We start from the raw sequence: 21705 nt of genomic DNA on the forward strand, positions 1-21705 counted from the left end.
AGTGAAGTAAGATTATTATTTTGTAGTAATAAAAATATCAAGTTTTGTTTCTCTTCTGTTCATCAATCTTTCTATAGGCATTTCGTAAGTAGTGGTTAACCAATAACCCCCAATACCACAAAGACTGATTCCTTGAAGAATCGAACCCCCATGTATAATGCAACTTTGAACTTCTACGTTACAGACGAGTATAGTCTCCGTAATTTGAGCTCCATTTTACGAAAAACAGATTTCTCACTTCCTGAACTATGTGTTCCACAATGGTGCCACTTTGCTATTCATTTGCATCCTATGGATGCTATCTGGAAAATATGTTGCAAGTTGACTGAGGAGTAAATAAGTCATGAATTGGTACATCATGTCTGATGCTACAGTTTAACTGCATAAACGTTGAAAATGTGGTAAGCGATAAACTTTTTCCCCCATTGTTTTGTATTCCAGTGCTCGAGAGGCAAAGTTTCGAAAAGGTTCGAAATTACGTTTAAAAGTTGTTGCAAGTCGTTCTGTGCTCTCATTCTTAAATATGGGATGAGTACAGCCTGGGTAATTTGCACACAGTTAGGATGTCTCAATACATACATGCAGTTTATCGCTTTTATGCTTGAGTTGTTGTGATGAGCAGGCTATGACATGATTTTACGTTTTTAACTGCGGTTAATGATTCTATGAAATATCGTAAAACATATTTTTGGTGTCCCTGAAAGCCGTTAAATAGACATATGCAAGTGAGAATGGGTAACCATTTTAGCTGGTTGGCAATAGAGATATGTGTACGGTTACAGATCCAAGGTTCTAAGTTGGGACCAAATAAATAAAGCGTCATTTATATTCACTCAGTATTTATTTTTTTTATTTTATTATGTAGATCGACGAAGCAGTACATTTATGCGTTGATTGTGGGACGTATGAGGTGAAATTACGAAGACTGGCGAGCGTGGATTGATGCTTGTGATGTCGGTTGTTAAGATGAAGGGGCAGTTGCGTTTCCACCTGCAACAAGAAAGAGCATAAGTGAGTTTGTAAATTTAAAAAAAAAATAGTGTGATTTTTTAACTGTAGCTTTTGAATAAGAGTAACTACTATACGTGGGGTGTACCACAAATACTTTTACAACATCTGGAGGCGAATTACTCAATCTTCAGTCTAAAAGCAGAAGAATATTTTGCAGAGAGGTCAGAATAGGAAAAAAAAAAACATCTCCTGCCCTTAAGTACGCGTGGTTGTATTTAACCCTCGTTCTGCGTCCGCATGATATCGCACCACGTCTTGCAGGTGCTGTGTTCCATAACAAAGGAAAATCCGGAAGTATCTCCCCAGTTTCACATCATGAGTGCGTCAGTGATGCTGGCAAACGACGGAGGCTGAACGAAACTGCAGGGACTGATCGAAGTCCTATCTATACCGAATCTGCGGCTAGGCTAGCCTACGCCTGCAATCGCTTGATTTATCAACCCCGGATAGGGCTTCGGACACCCTGGACATTTGGGGCAAATTGTATTATTTTTTCGGAAACGTACGGTCCGTGGACGATAGACTGGCTAATGGCCACAGTGGAGCGAGAGAGGGAAGCTTTGTTTTTCTGTGCTGTGTGCGATTACCTCATACCGCTCAGCAGCTACGACAAAAATTGCCCACGAAAGTAACAAAGGTTTTCTAAAACGCAATACAGAGACGTTCATGTTCAAATGTAGTACTTACTTGTGGTAGTGAATATGAACGTAAACTAAGACGTTTGCAATACAACTGAATGAGTAGAAGACAGATGACGTTTAAAACATTGTATTGCTTTTTGCAGTACAGACGTATGGAGTGAAAACCACAGTTGCAAAATCGGCTTGCCTGCACGCAGCTGTCACTCTGAACTTTGATCCTGCTACAGGGTCTTTCCTTTTAATGCCACCACTTCATCTTCTATGTACAGGTTAACAGTAGGGGCGAAAGACTGGCCCTTGTTTATACTATTTATAATGTAAGCACCTCTTGATCTTTCAGCCTTATTTTTCCCTTTTGATTCATTTACATGCGATATATTATACTTCTTTTCGTGTAGCTGAGACCTATCTTCCTGAGAATTTTAAATATATTGCACAATTTTACGTCGCCAGACGCTTGTACTAGATCGACAAAGCGTATGAATGTGTGGTGATTTTTGTTAAGTCTTGCTTCCGTTATGTAACCATCACCTTTCCTAAAGCCGAACTGATAGTCGTTTAACAAATCCCAAATTTTATTTTCCATTATTCTGTCTTCTGTCAGTAACTTCTATGCATGAGAATTTTTCTCTGATTGTGTGATAGCGGGTGGAAATTAAGCCAGAACATGCTGATTTGCTTCGCCAATAGCGTTTAAACGAGGTAATCCTAGTTAAAGTGAGAAAATTTGTCAATTTTACAATCCATTTTTGCCATTATAACCACATAGCCGCACGTAATGTTATACTGGACTAGTCTTCGGTGGAATATTCGTGCACAATCGGCCCAACCAGTGTGTTGCTTGCTTTTTCTCTGCGTCTAACAGTCTTTTAGAAGAAAATGGCTTATTTTACTACCTGATGTTTGCTGCATGGTTGTAACTGCACCACGATATGGATTTAGTCTATCGGTACCGGCTACCCATTTTGCGTCTTTGCGTCCACTCTTCAGTAACTGATTTGCTGCCAAGGCGAAAATAAAGATTAATGGCTTGCTTGAGCAATGCATACTTGAAGGTACTAACCTACATTAAAAACATACTACTTGTGATAAATAAATACTGATGTAGCGTTGGTCTGTAAGCTGCCTTCAATCATCAATAATTATCAATAGAAGTGTCTGCATTTATACACCCAACATCGTGCATATACTTCGCAAGTCACTGTGGAGTATGGGGTAAGTGGTGGGAAGATTTACCTCTGTTCTTTCCTGTTTCATTCACGTATTGAGCAGATCAAAAAACTACTATTGCATGCTTCTGTGCGTCCCCTAATTTAATTTATCGTATTTTCGTGGTCTCTGCACGAAGTATACGATGGTGCCAACAAAATTTTAGTACAGACTTCTTCGAATACAGCTTCTCTACATTTTCACACCAAAGGTTCCCGAGGTCTACATTGTTTTTCCTCCAAGGATCAACATTTGATTTCCTCGACCATATCTATCACACTTTTGTGTGGGGTACACGGACCTATGGTGATCATAGCAGTTATGATCGCAACAGGTTTTCTTTTCTGGCCTGCTGTCATATCAGCTTGATATTATGTCTGTATCAATAAGTAGACATCCCAGCCTGAAATACCTCCAACAGCACACTCTGCTGCACTAGATATTTTGGTCAACAAATAAAATGAGTGGAGTGGGGGAGGATGTTATGCATAACTAATGTAGAGTTAAGACTTGGGGGAGGATGTTATGCATAACTAATGTAGAGTTAAGACTAAGATACACTGTAAATATTCCAGAACTAACTAAAAGGGAGCACAATCAGAACATATTTATTTTGCAAACAAAGCCGCAAATTCAACTAAATAACTAGGTATAACAATTACGGACAACTTAAATTGGAAGGAACACATAGAAAATGTTGTGGGAGTCTAACCAAAGACTGCGTTTCATTCGCACGACACTTGGAAAATGTAACAGATCTACTAAAGAGACTGCCTACACTACGCTTGTCCGTCCTCTTTTAGAATACTGCTGCGCGGCATGGGATCCTTTCCAGATAGGACTGACGGAGTACATCGGAAAGTTCAAAGAAAGGCAGCACGTTTTGTATTATCGCGAAGTATGAGACTGTCACAGGAATGATACAGGATTTGGACTGGACATCATTAAAAGAAAGACGTTTTTCGTTGCGACGGAATCCCCTCACGAAATTCCAATCACCAACTTTCTCCTTCGAATGCGAAAATATTTTGTTGACACTGACCTACATAGGGAGGAACGATCACCACGATAAAATAAGGGATATCAGTGCTCGTACAGAAAGATATAGGTGTTCGCTCTTTCCCCGCGCTATACGAGATTGGAATAATAGAGAACTGTGAAGGTGGTTCGATGAACCCTCTTCCAGGCACTTTAATGTGATTTTCAAGTATTTATGTAGATATAGGTGTAGATGTAGTTACTTAACAGACTCTTTCAAAACGGGATTTATTGCAACACTGTATAAGTGCGTATCCAAAAGACGCAAAATCAAACAGGTTGACGAATTCGTCTAGCAGTAGCGTAGGTTATCAGTTTGGCAACAGTCTCTCAGTTTTTATGCAGTGCAGCAGCGATTTGTAGCCCAGGACAGTGGCTAGAGTGCGAGAGATGGCGTTGGTTGGGTGGGAAACCTGCGTCGATCAGAAGACACATGCAGACTGAATGAACTATCGAGACACTGATGTTGGACTATTGAGGAGTAGTTGGTGAAGTAGGATGTAGTAAGCTGAATGAACCGTCGTGATGGACTGCTGAAGGGCAGTCTCTCTTACCAGAGATGGTGTTCAGTGCAGCAGCGACTTGTAGCCCAGGCCGATGGCTGGAGCTGCGGCAATGGCGGGCACCGCCGTCTTGATCACCGCCGGTGTCTGCAACAATACGACATGTAATGAGCTCCCTGTGATGAGTTATCGCGCTTGCATCGGGGGGATGCGTTATGGATTGTGGCTGGTGTCCAGTTTACAAACAAAGTGTATCCACTGGTCGGGTTACGTATGTTTATATCTACGTGCACATCTAGCAGTAGCGGCTCTGACTAGTCATGAACAACAGTCTTGCTCCCGGCTTCAGTCACAGACACTTCTTGAATGTATAGAAGTCACCTACAATGGTGGTCAAAGACTGCTCATGTAAGTTACTCTCGTTCTGCTAACGGCATAGTAGACGTCAGCAGAAGTGTCGCAATCGGTTCCCTAAATCTGATCAAGAGGATTTTATGAAGGCAGTGTCGTATTTTACACTCGGTGAGAACACCTGTTCATTGGATGGGCTGTAAAGATGATGATGATGATTAGAGTTTTAGGGCGCACAACAACGAGGTTATCAGCGCCCGTTCCCAAAAGGAATGTTGACGAGTGCAGCCAAGATATGTTAAACAAGGATCAATTCAGAGTCGATCTTCGCGAGAATTGGAAATGTTCAAATTGCAAGATTGGACACAGCACATCAAAACAGCTAGATAAAACTAAAAATAAAATAGCAGTGCAAAATAGGTAAAAATAATTAACGGTCGCTGAGTGACCACTTACAAATAATGGGTGACCAAACCACTTTACAGCACATTAAGATCTCGAACCCAATATTTTGGGAAGAAGTCCAGACATCACACAAAAACGTAAAACTCTAGCGACACTCGCCTCATTATTAGTTAAAATAGAGGGCAGGTCTGGTGGGAAACTGAAATCTTCCCTCAAACCCGCATATAAAACACACTCAGTTAAAATATGTCTTATCGACAGCTGTGTCCCACATGTCTGACACGTTAGTGGCTCCTTACGACGTAACAGAAAACCATTTGTCAATGGACAATGTCGTACTCGAAGCCGTGTAAGGGCTACTTCCTCAGCTCGTCGTTGTCGGTAGGAGGTGAGCCACGGTCGGACAGAATCCTTCACCGCTCGCAACTTATTATCCCTCACTTCCAGCCACTGAGCCTCCCACCAACGCATGACCTTCCGAGTCACGAATGATGTTATGGAGACTCAGCCACCTGATAAGAATTCCAAACACTAGAGCTGTGTTCTGCTTGCGTTACAGATCTACTGGACTTTTGGAGAGCTGACTCGAAAATCTGTCGTCCATTTCTCTTCTACTCATGTGCCGTTGGTGTTCCATTTCATATCCCTCGTTAGTATTGCCCCTACATAACTAGATAATACAATGGGCTCCAGATATTTGGAACAGGTGTTGTTACTGGATAGTATCAGGTGTTATCGAGAGCTCTCGGAGCTAGTAATGTCAAATGTATTAGGACGCTGTAAAATGTTTCTGGATTGTAGACTATGTTATCTAAATGCAGCCAAGGAGATTTGTTTTATTACATTGGCTCTCGTCACAACAGTATATCTCGTTTGAAATCCTCGTTTGTCCTACTTATTCAGTGCACGTTTCCTTTAACTCCATTGCTTTGTGCACACAGCGACACATGGCCCCATTTGTGCAGCTGGTGACCCATAGGAAGCGGGTAGGAGGAAAAATAATTACTTTGCGAGGCATGAAATATTGCCTACTACTGCATCAATAGATGTTCGTGACAGAGACCAAGCAATGTTGGGGAAGTTGACTGAAACTGATTACTCACCTGCTCGTGGATGACCTGGGGAGGTCCCTGGACCAGCTGGGCAGGGGGCTGGATGAGGCGGGTCTGCACGATGGGGGGAGGCTGGATCACCTGCCTCTGCAGCACTGGAGGCGGCTGCACCAGCTGCGTCGGTCCGGGCACCACGCGGGTGCGCAGCACAGTGGCTGGAGCGGCGGCGATGCCGATGGCGGGGGCGGCGGCGATGGCGGGGGCGGCGGCGATGGCGGGGGCGGCGAAGCCCAGGCCTCCAAAGCCGCCTCCCAAGCCGCCTCCGTAGCCGCCACCGTAGCCGCCGAAGCCGCCTCCGTAGCCTCCCAGGCCGGCAGAGAAGCCTCCCAGGTAGCCTGGGGCAGCCTTGGCCTTGGCTTCAGGCTCTGGGACTGGGCCACACTGGGCTGCAGCCACCAGGGCGACGGTCAGCTGCCATCAGGACATCACAGTGTGAACACCTACGTAGCAGGCAGTCATCTGAGAAAATACAAGTTTACTACCATGGATTGGGACAACAGCAAAATGTTATTGTTCGGACAGGGGTCCATTTTGGCAACTCGTGATCTACAGCTACATCTACGTCCATTCTCTGTGAACCAGTATGAAGTACATGGCAGAGGGTGTAGATACGAAGGCATCACAAACCTTAGCTATAGCTGAGGCTTCTGCATGTGCTGAACAAGGACCCGCACCTCAGTCTCCTAAACGCGGCTGTATCTTTCATCAAACCACAGCGATAAAGTAATGCCCTCCTAGATCAAAACAAGACTGTGACAGGCACTGAGTACTTCCCGAATCTGAATACTTAGAGCATACAAAGTGGATCCATTACATCATTTTGCTCTTGAGCAATCTTCCATGTTGAATGAGGACAGTATTTTGTAAGCAGTCACCTTTGTACAATGTAGTTTTTCCACAATCTCATCAGTGAACCGAATTCCTCCATTTACTTAACCTACACTACTGGCCATTAAATTGCTACACCAAGAAGAAATGCAGATGATAAACGGGTATTCATTGGACAAATATATTATACTAGAACTGACATGTGATTACATTTTCACGAAATTTGGGTGCATAGATGCTGAGAAATCAGTACCCAGAACAACCACCTCTAGCCGTTACAACGGCCTTGATACGCCTGGGCATTGAGTCAAACAGAGGTTGGATGGCGTGTAAAGGTACAGCTGCCCATGCAGCTTCAACACGATACCACAGTACATCAAGAGTAGTGACTGGCGTATTGTGACGAGCCAGTTGCTCCGCCACCATTGACCAGACGTTTTCAATTGTTGAGAGATTTGGAGAATGTGCTGGCCAGGGCAGCAGTAGAACATTTTCTGTATCCAGAAAGGCCGGTACAGGACTAGCAACATGCGGTCGTCCATTATCCTGCTGAAATGTAGGGTTTCGCACGGATCGAATGAAGGGTAGAGCCGCGGGTCGTAACATATCTGAAATGTAACGTCCACTGTTCAGTGCCGTCAATGCGAACAAGAGGTGACCGAGACGTGTAACGTGTGACGAATACACGCTTCCAATGTGCGTTCACCGCGATGTCCCCAAAGACGGATGCGACCATCATGATCCTGTAAACAGAACCTGTATTCATCCGAAAAAATGACTATTGCCATTCGTGCACCCAGGTTCGTCGTTGACTACACCATCGCAGGCGCTCCTGTCTGTGATGCAGCGTCAAGGATAACCGCAGCCATGGTCTCCGAGCTGATAGTCCATGCTGCTGCAAACGTTGTCGAACTATTCGTGCAGATGGTTGTTGTCTTTCAAACGTCCCCATCTGTTGACTCAGGGATCGAGACGTGGCTGCCCGATCCGTTACAGCCATGCGCATAAGATGCCTGTCATCTGGACTGCTAGTGATACGAGGCCGTTGGGATCCTGTAAGGCATTCCGTACTGCCCTCCTGAACCCACCGATTCCATATTCTGCTAACAGTCATTGGATCTCGATCAACGCGAGCAGCAATGTCGCGATACGATAAACCGCAATCGCGATAGGCTACAATCCGACCTTTATCAAAGTCGGAGTCGCGCTGGTACGCATTTCTCCTCCTCACACGAGGCATCACAGCAACGTTTCACCAGGCAACGCCGGTCAACTGCTGTTTGTGTATGAGAAATCGGTTGGAAACTTTCCTCATGTCAGCACGTTGTAGGTGTCGCCACCGGCGCCAACCTTGTGTGAATGCTCTGAAAAGCTAATCATTTGCATATCACAGAATCTTCTTCCTGTCGGTTAAATTGCGCGTCTGTAGCACGTCATCTTGGTGGTGTAGCAATTTTAATGGCCAGTAGTGTACGTCTCAACCTACACAGATTGTTACTCCCAGATATTTGTGTGCCATGACCGATTCCAGTTGTGAGTCACTGATGTTACAGTCTTAAGATTCAACGTTTTTTTTTTTTTTTTTTTTTTTTTTTTTTTGTAAAGCGCACAGTTTTACATTTGTGGCACTGCGAACATGGCGCTGATATTCGTTCCGCATTTAAACTGTAGTATCGTCCAGAGATCACGTTGCCACACCACACTCGGCAAGGCATATCAATAACACATACGTTAGCAAGGGCTCGCTGAACCCACGACGACATATTGGAGGCACTCCAGAGGACCACGCCTACCTCTCAGCAACAGCAGCGCCCTCACGCTGAGGTCAATATAGTGCCGAGGACGCAAGTCTCGAAACCTCATCTACAGCAGTGAACGTCCTCATGTGGGACAGTGGCAGCTGTCACAGTTTCAGATGAACTTGTACTGTTGTAAAAGTTGAACAGTTTATTACTTTGTGCTGCAAGTGATGCTTTCATACTTGTAAACTGTGCATTACTCGGTGGCAAAAAAAGTGCGTCATAAGTTAAGCAAGTCTTTTAATCTCAAGATTTTAAACATGGCTGCAGCAGCAACTGTTAAAATTCTTCACATGTTAGGTAAAAATGGGGAAAACGTATATAATTCCACCTTTGCTGAACATCTATGGCTCTTACAGCACACGTCATGTGAACTGGACAACGTAGAGCTGCTTCATGAAGCTAATAAAGGTTACAAACTAGACTTGCTTGAAGAACTAGAGATTTTCAAGCATCTGTCTCTAAAAAATGGTTTTGTTCTTAACGAACAGGTGCAGCTTCGAAACAAAAATTTTTTAGACAGTTTCAAACCCCTCATTGCCTTAATGTAATATAGTCTGGCTGACTAGTGTTATTTTCTTGCTTGTTAATGCCGGTGAAATGTGCTTTTCCTGTCTTCTTGGGATTCTACGTATTTTGATGTTTGTTAGTTATGAATTTCAATGTGTATATGTGGTTAAACGACTACTATGTTTTATTCATAATGACAGATGGTTTCGTTTTATTATAACATTTTGGTTGTTTCGCTAGTATGTGTTTCACTGCCTACGTTACGCGAGACTCTCGCGCATTACACTAGTGCCCTCTCTCGTTAGATGTTCCAAGCGCAAGCTTTATCCGTTTGACACTAGGACACAGGTAAATTGGTTTTATATTTCTATTTTACATAAATGTCTTTAATTGGCCTGATACGTTTTATTTATTTAGACAGAGTTTGAATTAACACAACCTTTAATAATTTTTGATGCGCTTATGTATGTATTCATGGGTTTTTAGTATGCGCGAGTCTGGCACATGCAAGTGCCCTCTATCGGCGAAACCATCTGCCCTAGTGCTTTCACACTCGTGTCTCAATAGTTCATAAGCGAAGTAATGGTGCTAAACTGTTGGCTTTGACCCTGTGCCCATTACACATGTTGTACAAATGGAGATGTCTTAATTACTGACGACGCCTTTGGCATAATTGTTTTATTATTCTCCATTGCATGATGTAATTTTAGTAAGTACTAAAGATTTTGTGCCTGTATTACTTTGGTAATTTCACCGTTGCTTAAGCTTCTGTTTCTCACTTTCGTTGATATGGCTTTTCTAATGAATGTGTCTTTCTGTTCAGGATGTTTTACGTCTGATGAAGGTATATTTATATGTACCGAAACCTTGGTCAAGAATTTTAATAAAAAATTTTATCCTGCAACTGTTTTGGCTGTCGTCCTTTTAATGTGGAGTCTTGTAATCGTTAATAATCTGAACTTATGTTTCATATGTTCTAGTCAGAGCAATCAAAGAACACACAGTTACGGCTCGACGAAAATAGTTTCATCTGCTAACAACAGAAATTACACCAATATCTGACTGAATTTTCGTATTGCTATTTTTTCAGATACATATTCGTTACTGATAACGAAATCGTCTGCAAAAAGTATAAGGTACAATTAATATTGTTAGTCAAATCATGAACGGGAAAGGTCACAAGACACTTTCAAGGGCTACTACTGAAGTTGCTTCTTTCATTCACTGTCCATCCAAGATAACATGTTGCGTCCTCCCTATCAAGACGGGTGATAACAGAAACACTTAATGCACGATCCTTCTGTGATCTCCAGTGAAATGTGAGGTACTGTGCTGATTTATTGGATGAATTTGTATGAGTGTTCTCTGTTTTCCCACCGCCAAGTCAGCCGCTCTGCCTTAAACGCAGAACGTGTACGCCTCTGGCTCACAACGGAATTGTATCACAGTCTGAGATTATCAGAAGCAGACAAGCTATCCAGCCATAAATATGTTTTACTTTAGATTGCCTTTTCAGTTTCTTCGAGGCAGTCTTCACGATTTAATCACATTGGTTATTGTTGCAAACAGCACAATGACTCACGTTGTTAGATTCTAGGGTCACATATCAAAGGTCACAATTTTGAACAGCATTGCATGTATGTTTCGTTCAAGCCTCGTTGATGCGTTGACATCTGGTGAAGCATCAGCTGATGTTGAGCGCCAGTATGCTTTATGTTTCTGGTTAACGATGCGCTAATTGTGTCTTGCGAGGTACAATGGGTTCTATTTTCGACCTTCCCAAATCAAAAAAATCGGCTATCAAGAACTGAACCTCTACGTTGGTAGCCAGCTGTGTTGGTGACAACTAAGGCGGGCAACATCCTGCTGTGGCGATGAAGGTGAGAGTCCCACTTCCCACCATCTACGAGGTCACTGGAAATACGAGGTCAGTGGAAACAGCTCAGTTGGATCGTACATCCGAGTCCGAGGTCGCTAACGCTAGTTTGACCCTGACGTAGGTGGTCAGAGAGGTGGCCGTGAAGAACTCATTACCAGAGAAGAGGTGGTGGCTTTTATTTCACGACTATTAGTTACCGCGGGTGTCCCATCTGTATCCAAAGTATTTCGGCAAAGATGTGTGGAGTGAAAGGATAAGACATACTGTTCAAAGTGGTCTATCGAGCAATAATGTCTTCGGAAGACATTGATTCTGATTTAACGCTTCTCCTTACACTCCGTACAACTCTACATGATGAAGCAAAGTGTGAGGATCAATGTTGTGCAGGCAGTAGTGGACTGTAAGCAGGATATTTTGATTTAAGTAAACAGTGGTTGGAAAAGAGCATTTAAGGCACTAGTACGGAATACTGAGTGAGCTAAGAAACTGAAGCGCTAATGTTTCGTAAACGACAAATGGCTGCCGCATTCAAGTTGTTGTCGCTAAGTCGAAAAACAATGCACTGTCATCCGTGAAGCGTCTACCATTACCAAAGTTCGTAATTGGTTGACGAGATAGAGAATTCCTCATTATAGACATCTGCAGACGTACACGGTGTCCCAAAAAAGTGTGTCCCGTATTCTCACAGGGGAAAGTACTGCTCTAAGCTAAATAAAAGACTTAGCAACATATGCTGGGAAACAAATGCTCCACTTGACAAAAAACATGTGAAGCCCCCCAGAAGGGAAGTAGGAAATACATTTGAGGGGTTGAGAGGTTATGTGATGCTGTTTCAGCGGTAACAAAATCGAGTCAGATTAAAAAAAATGGATTGGCATGTGAGGCCACTTGTCAATATGACGTTACGCCCCCTCTGGCGAGGATGCATGTAATGAATCGCTTGAGAAGGGTGTTATGAAGGCGTTGTATCCTCTCCAGAGTCGATCCACAAACGTTGTAACAGTCCCTTCGTAACCAGACTCTAGCACTGGGCATGGGAACCTCTGAACTGATCCCAGACATCTTCTATTGGGGACAGATCTAGAGATCTTACTAGTGACGGTAGCACTTCACCACCACGAGGACAGTTCACAGAGACACTTGCCATTTGTGTACCTCTGAACTGAAAAGTGGCGCCGCAACAACTGTAACATCAGAGGTAACACGTGAGGCTGCCGTGCACATTTCCCTCAGTCACAACGGACCATGCCTTAAAGTCAAACCCAATGGCACCTAAAACCATTATGCCTGATGCAACACTACTATGACTCTCCAAAGCACTGGAAGATTGGCACATCTCTCCAGTTCGCCACCACACTCCCAGACTATGCTCATGTGGGGCAGTATAGATCTGCAATTCGTCAATGAACACAATGGGCCACCATACGTCAGGAGTCCATGCTTTCTGATCACGGCACCATTCCTGATGCAGCCGTTTGAATGGTCTGTAAAGTCCTAATCCGACAGCTGCTGGTCACCGACGATTGGTTCAGTATGAAACAGGATATTGTAGGGAGTCCATTGATTATTCACTGGCGCGGATTTGAGGGTTTGTGATGCCCTTTGTGCACGATACGGCGGTTCTTTCTTGTCATGGTCAATCGAATCCTTGACAGCGAGTATGTCTGCCCTCACGTTTCCATGCAGTCCAGCGTCTGGCCAGTCTCACATCCGAAGGTGCCACAAATCCGGAGACTGCATGGTTCAACTAGCCAGCCAAATGGAGAACCAGAATACAGCCTCTTTAAAACTCTGCCAGATGCTGATTACGATGTCTCACACGAGTATGTATCATTTCATGCCCTTCACAATGATCACGCAATATATAACGTAGCTCATCTACCTCAGACACCCTACCAGGCCTTGGCAGGAAAGCTGAACACGAGTGGCACTAACACACTCTGAAGGCCGTTCTTCCTGTCACAGAAAATTGTAATTGTAATCATTTGCATACCCGCCGATGTTGTGTACATTGACGAAGAAGATACAGTGAATTCTCCTCTGTGTCTTCACTTGTGGGACAGCGAATATATAAAGGGTCTTTTTACCCGACTCGAGGATAGTAGTCAGCTGTTGCAGGTTGTCTTTCTGATGACGTCCATTGCACATTTCTTATTGATTCTGTTTGTCTTTGTGTTAAGTCCTCCGACTATATAGTTGTTGTCTGGCGTAGCACTAACAACCGACTTACACACAAAGCAATTAGTTCCTTTTATTTTATTGTGACAGCTTTCATGGGGCCCGCCACGAATTCCTCTCCTGTGCCATTTTTTCTTCTCAGAGTAACAGGTGCAGTCTACGTCCTCACTTTGCTGAACTCATTCCTGTCTTTCTCCACAGTATTTACCCTCTACAGCTTCCTGATGTTTTAATAGATGCCCTATCATCCTGTCTCTTCTTCTAGTCAGTGAATCTGCAGAGAACGTCCTCATTCCTTACTTTACCAGTGCACATAGTTTTCAACAGTCGTCTGTAGCACCACATCTCAAATTCTTCGACTTTCTACCGTTCTGGTTTTCCCAAAGCAACCCTGTTTCACTACCGTACAGAAATGTACATTCTCAGAAATTTCTGCCTCAAATTAAGGCCTATGTTTGCTACCAGTAGACTTCTTTTGGCCGTGAATGCCCTTTCTGCCAGTAGTCTTTTTATGCTCCGTGCGTCATAGATTATCTTACTGCCTAGATAGGGGAATTCCTTATCTACTTCGTGATCACCACTCTTTAAGTTTCTTGCTGTTCTCATTTCTACTGCTGCTTGTTACTATCGTCTTTCTTTGCCTTAGTCTCAGTCCATACGTATTCATTACACTGTTCACTCCGTTCAACAGATCCTGTAGCTCTTCTTCAGTTTGACTGAGGATAGGAATATCATCAGCGAGTCTTACCATTGATGTTACTTCATCTGGAATATCAGTCCCACTCTTGAAACTTTGTTTTATTTCCGCCATTGCTACTTCGATGTGTAGATTGAAAAGTAGGGACGGAAGACTACATACGTGTCTTACACCCTTTTTCATCCGAGCAATTAGTTCTTGCTATTCGAATCTTATTGTTCCCTGTCACTTCTTGTAAATATTGTGCGTTGCCAGTCTTTCCCCATAGCTTACCTCTATTTTTATTAGCGTTAGGAACATTTTGCACATTTTACTTGTCGATCGTTTTTTCGAGGTCGACCGTATGAACGTGTCCTGATTTTTCTTCATTCTTGGTTCCAGTATGAACCGCAATAACTGCTTCTCTGCTGCTTTTATCTTTCCTAAAGCTAAACTGATCATCATCTAAAAGATCCTGAGTTTTCTTTTCCATTCTTCTGTATATCATCCTTGTCATGAACTTGGATGTACAAACTGTTAAGCTGACTCTGTCATAATTCTCCCACATGTCGGATCTTACTGTCATCAGAACCGCGTGGATGATGTCTGATGGTATATCGCCAGTCTCATACATTGTACATGTCATCGCGAATAGACACATTGTTGGCACTTCCCGGACCATGGTTTTAGAAATTCCGATGAAATGTTATCCATCCGTTCTTCCTTATTTCATCTTAAGCCGTCCAAAGCTCTTTCATATTCTAACACTGGAGCCTCTGTTTCTTCGATGTCGACTCCTGTTTCTTCTTCCATCACGTCATCGGACCTCGTCATAGAGGCAAATTCGTACGTATCGTCTTGGAGTTGTGCTGACACCAGAACGTGGTACGAGATTACGCGGAGTGGGCACAATGTAAATCAAGATATGAAATACTGGTGTTCCGTGCGGGAGATGGCAGGTACGGTGTTCTACTGTTGTTCGGCCAACGGCGTTGATCCCCAGGCACGTGTTGCATACGTCTCTTACGGCAGTAGCTAATACACACGGTTAATGTGTGGCGCGTTAGTCGTGAAGGTTCAGCAGCGTGGCCTCCCCCTTCACCTGACCGGAATTCCCGCCATCAGCCAAGCCGTCAAACTAGCATCTGGTATCACCCCTGGCTGATTTCTCCTTTTTTGCACTGGAAACGTCATAAATAATTGTCGCTTAGAGGCGTCGTATGAGGCGAGGTGGATGTGGAACACGTACAGCGGTTGAGTCTGGCCTCATTCTGGCAGTACGAGAGCCGAGTTACTTCAGTCTACTTCACGGCGGCCGCTCTTAAATAACTGCCAAGCAGGAGCAGAAAAACCGCGTGGGTGAGACCAGTTCGCATGTGAGCTGCTCATGAACTGTAATAACTCCGGTGGGATATCTGAGACCAGATGCGATCGGCTGGCAGCCGGTAAATCGCGCCCCTTTCTGGGCAGCTGGTCGGATGTGTAAAGAGCTAGGCGGTCTGCCTGTTGCAACGAACGGCTGACCAAGGCGGGTGCACGCAGCCTGGAGTCTCGTGTTCGACACCATAGCGCCGGAGAGAGAGATCGCACGTGTCTGGCACGCGTATGGCTGGATGGGGACGCCCTGGCCGAAGCACACAAGGGCGACACGAATTATTAGGAACTCAGACAAGGACTAGTTTTGAAAAACATCTAAATGATTTTATTGTTTATCAAAATATTCCCAATTAAAATCAATTCAATTTGGCATTGGGTGAAACCAGTCCATAAAGCCATGATCCTATTATTCCTCAAACACTTCCCAGATAAGGTATTTACAATGCACTACTGCACTCATGAAAAAGTGAATCCAAGAATTTTATCTTTTAATTTTTAGAAATAAAAAAAAAATCAGGATGTGCTGTATGGTGCGAGGACAAGGATCTGACTATTATTGCATGCAAATATTCAGTTCCTAGTTTCGTTGTATGCATTTGACGCATTGTCGTGATGGAAAATTGTATTTTTCCACGATATTTTTCATAATTTTGCTATAAACAGACATTTGTGTAGCGATCGGCAGTAAAGATAGATCTATCTTCTAACGCTATTGCAGCAATGCGGCACCTTTCAGAAAAAAAACCTAGCCCCCATCTTCTTAACTGCACTGCGAATCCGTCGGGCTGTTGTACCCTTAGATTTTGTTCGAAAGAGCCTTTAAGCGGACTGACTTTTCTTTTCAACATTATCACCAGTAACGATTTTCCAAACCCAATTTTATGTTTAATTAACTGCCACTGTCAGTTTGCAGTTGTTGTTGTTGTTGTTGTGGTCTTCAGTCCTGTGGTTTGATGCAGCTCTCCATGCTACTCTATCCTGTGCAAGCTTCTTCATCTCCCAGTACCTACTGCAACCTACATCCTTCTGAATCTGCTTAGTGTAGTCATCTCTTGGTCTCCCTCTACGATTTTTACCCTCCACGCTGCCCTCCAATACTAAATTGGTGATCCCTTGATGCCTCAGAACATGTCCTACTAACCGATCCCTTCTTCTGATCAAGTTGTGCCACAAACTTCTCTTCTCCCCAATCCTATTCAATACTTCCTCATTAGTTATGTGATCTACCCATCTAATCTTCAGCATTCTTCTGTAGCATCACATTTCGAAAGCTTGTATTCTCTTCTTGTCCAAACTATTTATCGTCCATGTTTCACTTCCATACATGGCTACACTCCATACAAATAATTTCAGAAACGACTTCCTGACACTTAAATCTATACTCGATGTTAACAAATTTAAATTAACGGTTTGCAGTAGGGCTTCTTAAATATAGTGCTGCAATCTTATTTTGGAAATCTTTTCATTTTCCAAGATTGAAGGAAGGATACAACTATTAGTACTTTCCACAAGTTACATTACCTTCTTTAGATGACACGACATCGGTTATTAAAGCAAGCCGCTTTGTCACAATCATATGACAACTTCAGTTTTTGACTGAGTACTGTAAGCAGGATTGCAACAACGTGTGTCGCTTTACTATCCGATATAGACACTATTGTGCGATCTGAACATGGACATTTGTTGTGGTCGTTGTTGTGGTCTTCAGTCCAAAGACTCGGTTTGATGGAGCTCTGCATGCTACTGTGTTCGGTGCCTCTTCATCTCCGAGTAACTACTGTAACCCACAGCCTTCTGAATTTGCTTGATGTATTCATCTGTTGGTCCCCTTCTACGATTTTTACCCCCCACGCTTCCCTCCAGTACTATTGCTGATCCCTTGATGCCTCAGAATGTGTCCTACCAACCGATTCCTTCTATACTTGAAAAAAGAGACAGCATTGGTCGTATATTTTTTACTATTGCAAAATCGATTTTCTGTCACTGAGTGACCATCTTCAGTGCTATATTGTATAACTTAAATTGGGATGCACTGTTGTCACTAAGCTTACGGCAATCACAGTCTGTGATTGCCGTAAGCTTAGTGACAACAGTGCATCCCAATTTAAGTTATACAATATAGCACTGAAGATGGTCACTCAGTGACAGAAAATCGATTTTGCAATAGTAAAAAATATACGACCAATGCTGTCTCTTTTTTCAAGTATACCTGTTATCTGGTCGTAGTGCTCAAGACAACATGGAGTCGCCAATCAATCGATTCCTTCTAGTCAGACTGTGCCACTAATTTCTCTCCTCCACAATTCTAGTCAGTATCTCCTCATTAGTTAAGTGATCTACACAACTAATCTTGAGCATTCTTTTGTGGCATTTCAAACGCTTCTATTCAATTCTTGTCTAAACTGTGCCGGCCGGAGTGGCCGAGCAGTTCTAGGTGCTTCAGTCTAGAACCGCGCGACCGCTACGGTCGCAGGTTCGAATCCTGCCTCGGGCATGGATGTGTGTGATGTCCTTAGGTTACTAAGGTTTAAGTAGTTCCACGTTCTAGGGGACTGATGACCTCAGAAGTTAAGTTCCATAGTGCTCAGAGCCGTTTGAACCATTTGAACCATCAATTCATTTCCTAGGCTTCCATCATTACATAATGATGAGAATTAAATGTCTTGGGGAAAATTAATCATAACATCTATAATCTCTGTACGTGTGTAGTACCTTCCTGCCTTCGTTCACTTGTATGAGTTATGTGTTTTATGTACGCGTAGAGTATCGCAGCCGTTGCCACATTTAATAAAATTCTTCTGGGTGGCTGGCCACATCGTCCGTGTGTAAAATTCTTCGACACTTCGGCCATTGCTCTTGCAAAAACACCCAGAGGGTGTCCAAAACGACAGAAGATTTGCGCTTGGACGAAGCGGTCATATAACCGGAAGAACTGTATTGATAATTTATTTTAGTACAGCAAACCGTAGGAGTTGTCTCTATCAACGTTGCCAGCGTTTCGTAGAACCTAGTTCCCTATTCCAATGCAAAAGTTTCCAATCAAGTGGCCAGTTTGTGATTGGGACGGATCCCAAATTCACTGTCACAGAACTACCGCCAGCCGGAGTGGCCGTGCGGTTCTAGGCGCTACAGTCTGGAACCGAGCGACCGCTACGGTCGCAGGTTCGAATCCTGCCTCGGACATGGGTGTGTGTGATGTCCTTAGGTTAGTTAGGTTGAATTAGTTCTATGTTCTAGGCGACTGATGACCTCAGAAGTTAAGTCCCAAAGTGCTCAGAGCCGTTTGAACCATTTGAACCATGACTTCATTTCTTGGGCTTCCATCGTTACATAATGATGAGAGCCGGCCGCGGTGGTCTAGCGGTTCTAGGCGCTCAGTCCGGAGCCGCGCGACTGCTACGGTCGCAGGTTCGAATCCTGCCTCGGGCATGGATGTGTGTGATGTCCTTAGGTTAGTTAGGTTTAAGTAGTTCTAGGGGACTGATGACCATAGATGTTAAGTCCCATAGTGCTCAGAGCCATTTGAACCATAATGATGAGAAATAAATGTCTCGGGGAAAATTAATCATAACATCTATAATCTCTGGACGTGTGTAGTTTCTTCCTGCCTTCGTTCACTTGTAACAGTTACGTGTTCTATGTACTCGTAGGGTATCGCAGTCATTGCGACAGTTAATAAACTTCTTCTCGGTGTGCAGCGACATCGTCCGTGTGTAAAATTGTCTGACGTTTCGGCCATTGCTCTTGCAAAAACCACCCAGAGGAAGGCCGTTGGCAACAGTGTGTAATAAGACGGAAATTTTACACTTGGACGATGCGGTCATATAACCGGAAGAATTGTACTGATAATTTTTTTAGTACAGCAAGCCCGAGGAGTTGTCTCTATTAACGTTGCCATCGTTCCGTAGCAACCTAGTTCCCTATTCCAATGGAAAAGTTCCCAAACGAGTGGCCAGTTTGTGATTGGGACGGCTCCCAAATTCACTGTCACAGAACTACCAGACCGCTCGCTCGACTTGACATCGTGTCACAAGTGACCTTCCTGAGGAACACCTCGTATGATCCCCACATTATCTTCAATTGTTCCTACAGTCTAAAAGTTTTAATATATGTTGTGTACATAGTTCTGCGTAGTCAGCGTGTACACAACTTTCCCACTAGAGCGCGCCCCACAAAGCAGAACAGCGTAGGCGCAGCGCTCGTCCGTCTCCGCACTACGAGATGGCGCTGCCATAGAGACGGACCAAATTCTGCTTCCGCCGATCCGCGTTTTAATATGTAACGCAGCCAATGAGATTGCTGCTAATGTAGAACCTTTTCTCCTCGCGGATCACACTCACGCAGTGATAGATGAACGTGCGAGGTATTATAACGAGTGTACAGACCTCCAATTAGTATGTACCAGTCTGCATTTGTCTGCAACAGTCTGTACCAGTCTGCATTAGTCTGTGCCAGTCTGTACGAGTTCTACATTTGTCTGTACCAGTATATAGTCAAGTTTCATACTGCGCCTAATAAGATTACCATATTCCAGCACATAGCAATGAAGATAAATGTATAGTCACTTTTGGCAAGTATCAGAGATATATGTGAGGATAAGATGAACGTACCAATACCAAAGGAACTTTAGATTGTCAATTGTAAATAGCATCCAGAGCCAAGTTAAGTTATTTTTATGCTTGTTATTATTTTACTAAATGTGTGTGAAAATTAATCAAGTTCTGTTTAAAGTTGGTCACCGTCCATCGGCTACTCTAGGCGTGCAAGTGGCATTTCTATCGTCTGACCTAACGGCAGAAGATAAACACGCCACGATAAGACCACACTGGCCTCGGTGGTCTCGCGGTTCTAGGCGCGCACTCTGTAACCGCGCGACTGCTGCGGTCGCAGGTTCGAATCCTGCCTCGGGCATGGATGTGTGTGATGTCCTTAGGTTAGTTAGGTTTAAGTAGTTCTAAGTTCTAGGGCACTGATGACCACAACTGTTAAGCCCCATAGTGCTCAGAGCCATTTGAACCATTTGATAAGACCACGAGACATATTGCTGACACTCGCCTACTCCGTTAGAGCGACAAGTCAAATAATCTGATGGTGTGTGTACTGAAGGTCTTACAGTACGCACACCACAATATACTGCAGTGGGCCGTATACTCACTATGATGATCTTCATGGTCTCGGAGCTACACTGCTGTGCGAGGACGCGGTGGAACTGTTGCTCCAGCGGCCGGGTGGGCCCCCCTTTATAGCCGGAGAGACGGGGTGGCTCGTGCAGCCAGAGTGCCACCCCGCAGTCCCTGATTAGCATCGCGCTCCGGTCACGTCGCGCACCGCCCGCTCACACACCGTCGGCGGCCGCGGCTTCGCTCGCTGCCACGCGGCCCTGCCCTACCCTACCTTGCCCTGTCCGTTCCTGTACGGTCTCTCTCTCTCTCCCTCTCTCTCTCTATTTTCTCCTTTTTTTCCCCGTCCCCTCGCAGTCGGCGGGGCTGCCTTACGCGCCTCTGGCCGGAGAAAGGAAAGCGGCAGCCGGCGCGACGAGCTATTGCGTTACGGCATTTCGTAATTGTCTCCGCGCGAAATACCGATCACCCATATCGCCGCTCATTCACTTCGCGGAAGGGAACAAGCTCACTCTAAAGCCGTCGGCACACGGACCGTGCTGTCGAACGTCAACGTTGAGCGTGCCAAGTTCGACGTGTTGCTGAACGCTCAGGAACGATGCGACTTGTGCATACGGTACGTGGGGCCCCAACGTGATACACGCGATCGCAACGCACTCCGGCGGCAGTTGCGGAAAGTTTCTAGTTCGCAAATCACACTGTTTACTAAACGGGCGCGCTTAAAATCCCCACGTTAGCTCTATTAAAACGCAAATTTCCTCCATCGTCTACGAAAAGGAAAGCACCATGTCCAATCAACAAGGACACAGGGTTATAAAAGTTCCATTACAAACAGTGCGGTACAAATTTGGAATACTTCTCCGCATAAGATAAACATTATTTCATCACTCCCACATTTTAGTAAAACTCCAAGGTCAGTCTTACTTGATCGCTGTTCCTGCCCAGTTGCAGAATCTTTGCAACATGTGAATTACGAAGCGTAATAGAAAAAGGAGAAAAATATCATTATACAAATAGCGCAAGCTGTCCTATAGATTAAGCCAATCGAACAGTCACCCCTCAAAAAGA

At 44.2% G+C, this 21705-nt stretch overlaps 1 protein-coding gene across 1 annotated transcript; it reads right to left on the reverse strand.

The window, feature by feature from the left end:
- Nucleotides 1-857: 857 nt before the first annotated feature.
- Nucleotides 858-20733, reverse strand: LOC124717367 (cuticle protein 79-like). Its single transcript, XM_047244203.1, has 4 exons — nt 20673-20733; nt 6262-6681; nt 4454-4549; nt 858-990 (listed from the first exon to the last, which is right to left on the reverse strand). The coding sequence occupies exons 1-3, from the start codon at nt 20685-20687 to the stop codon at nt 4466-4468; spliced, it is 519 nt and encodes a 172-aa protein (XP_047100159.1). The 5' UTR covers nt 20688-20733; the 3' UTR covers nt 858-990; nt 4454-4465.
- Nucleotides 20734-21705: the final 972 nt, after the last annotated feature.

This window comes from Schistocerca piceifrons, chromosome 9, assembly GCF_021461385.2.
Source record: "Schistocerca piceifrons isolate TAMUIC-IGC-003096 chromosome 9, iqSchPice1.1, whole genome shotgun sequence".
NCBI lineage: Eukaryota > Metazoa > Arthropoda > Insecta > Orthoptera > Acrididae > Schistocerca > Schistocerca piceifrons.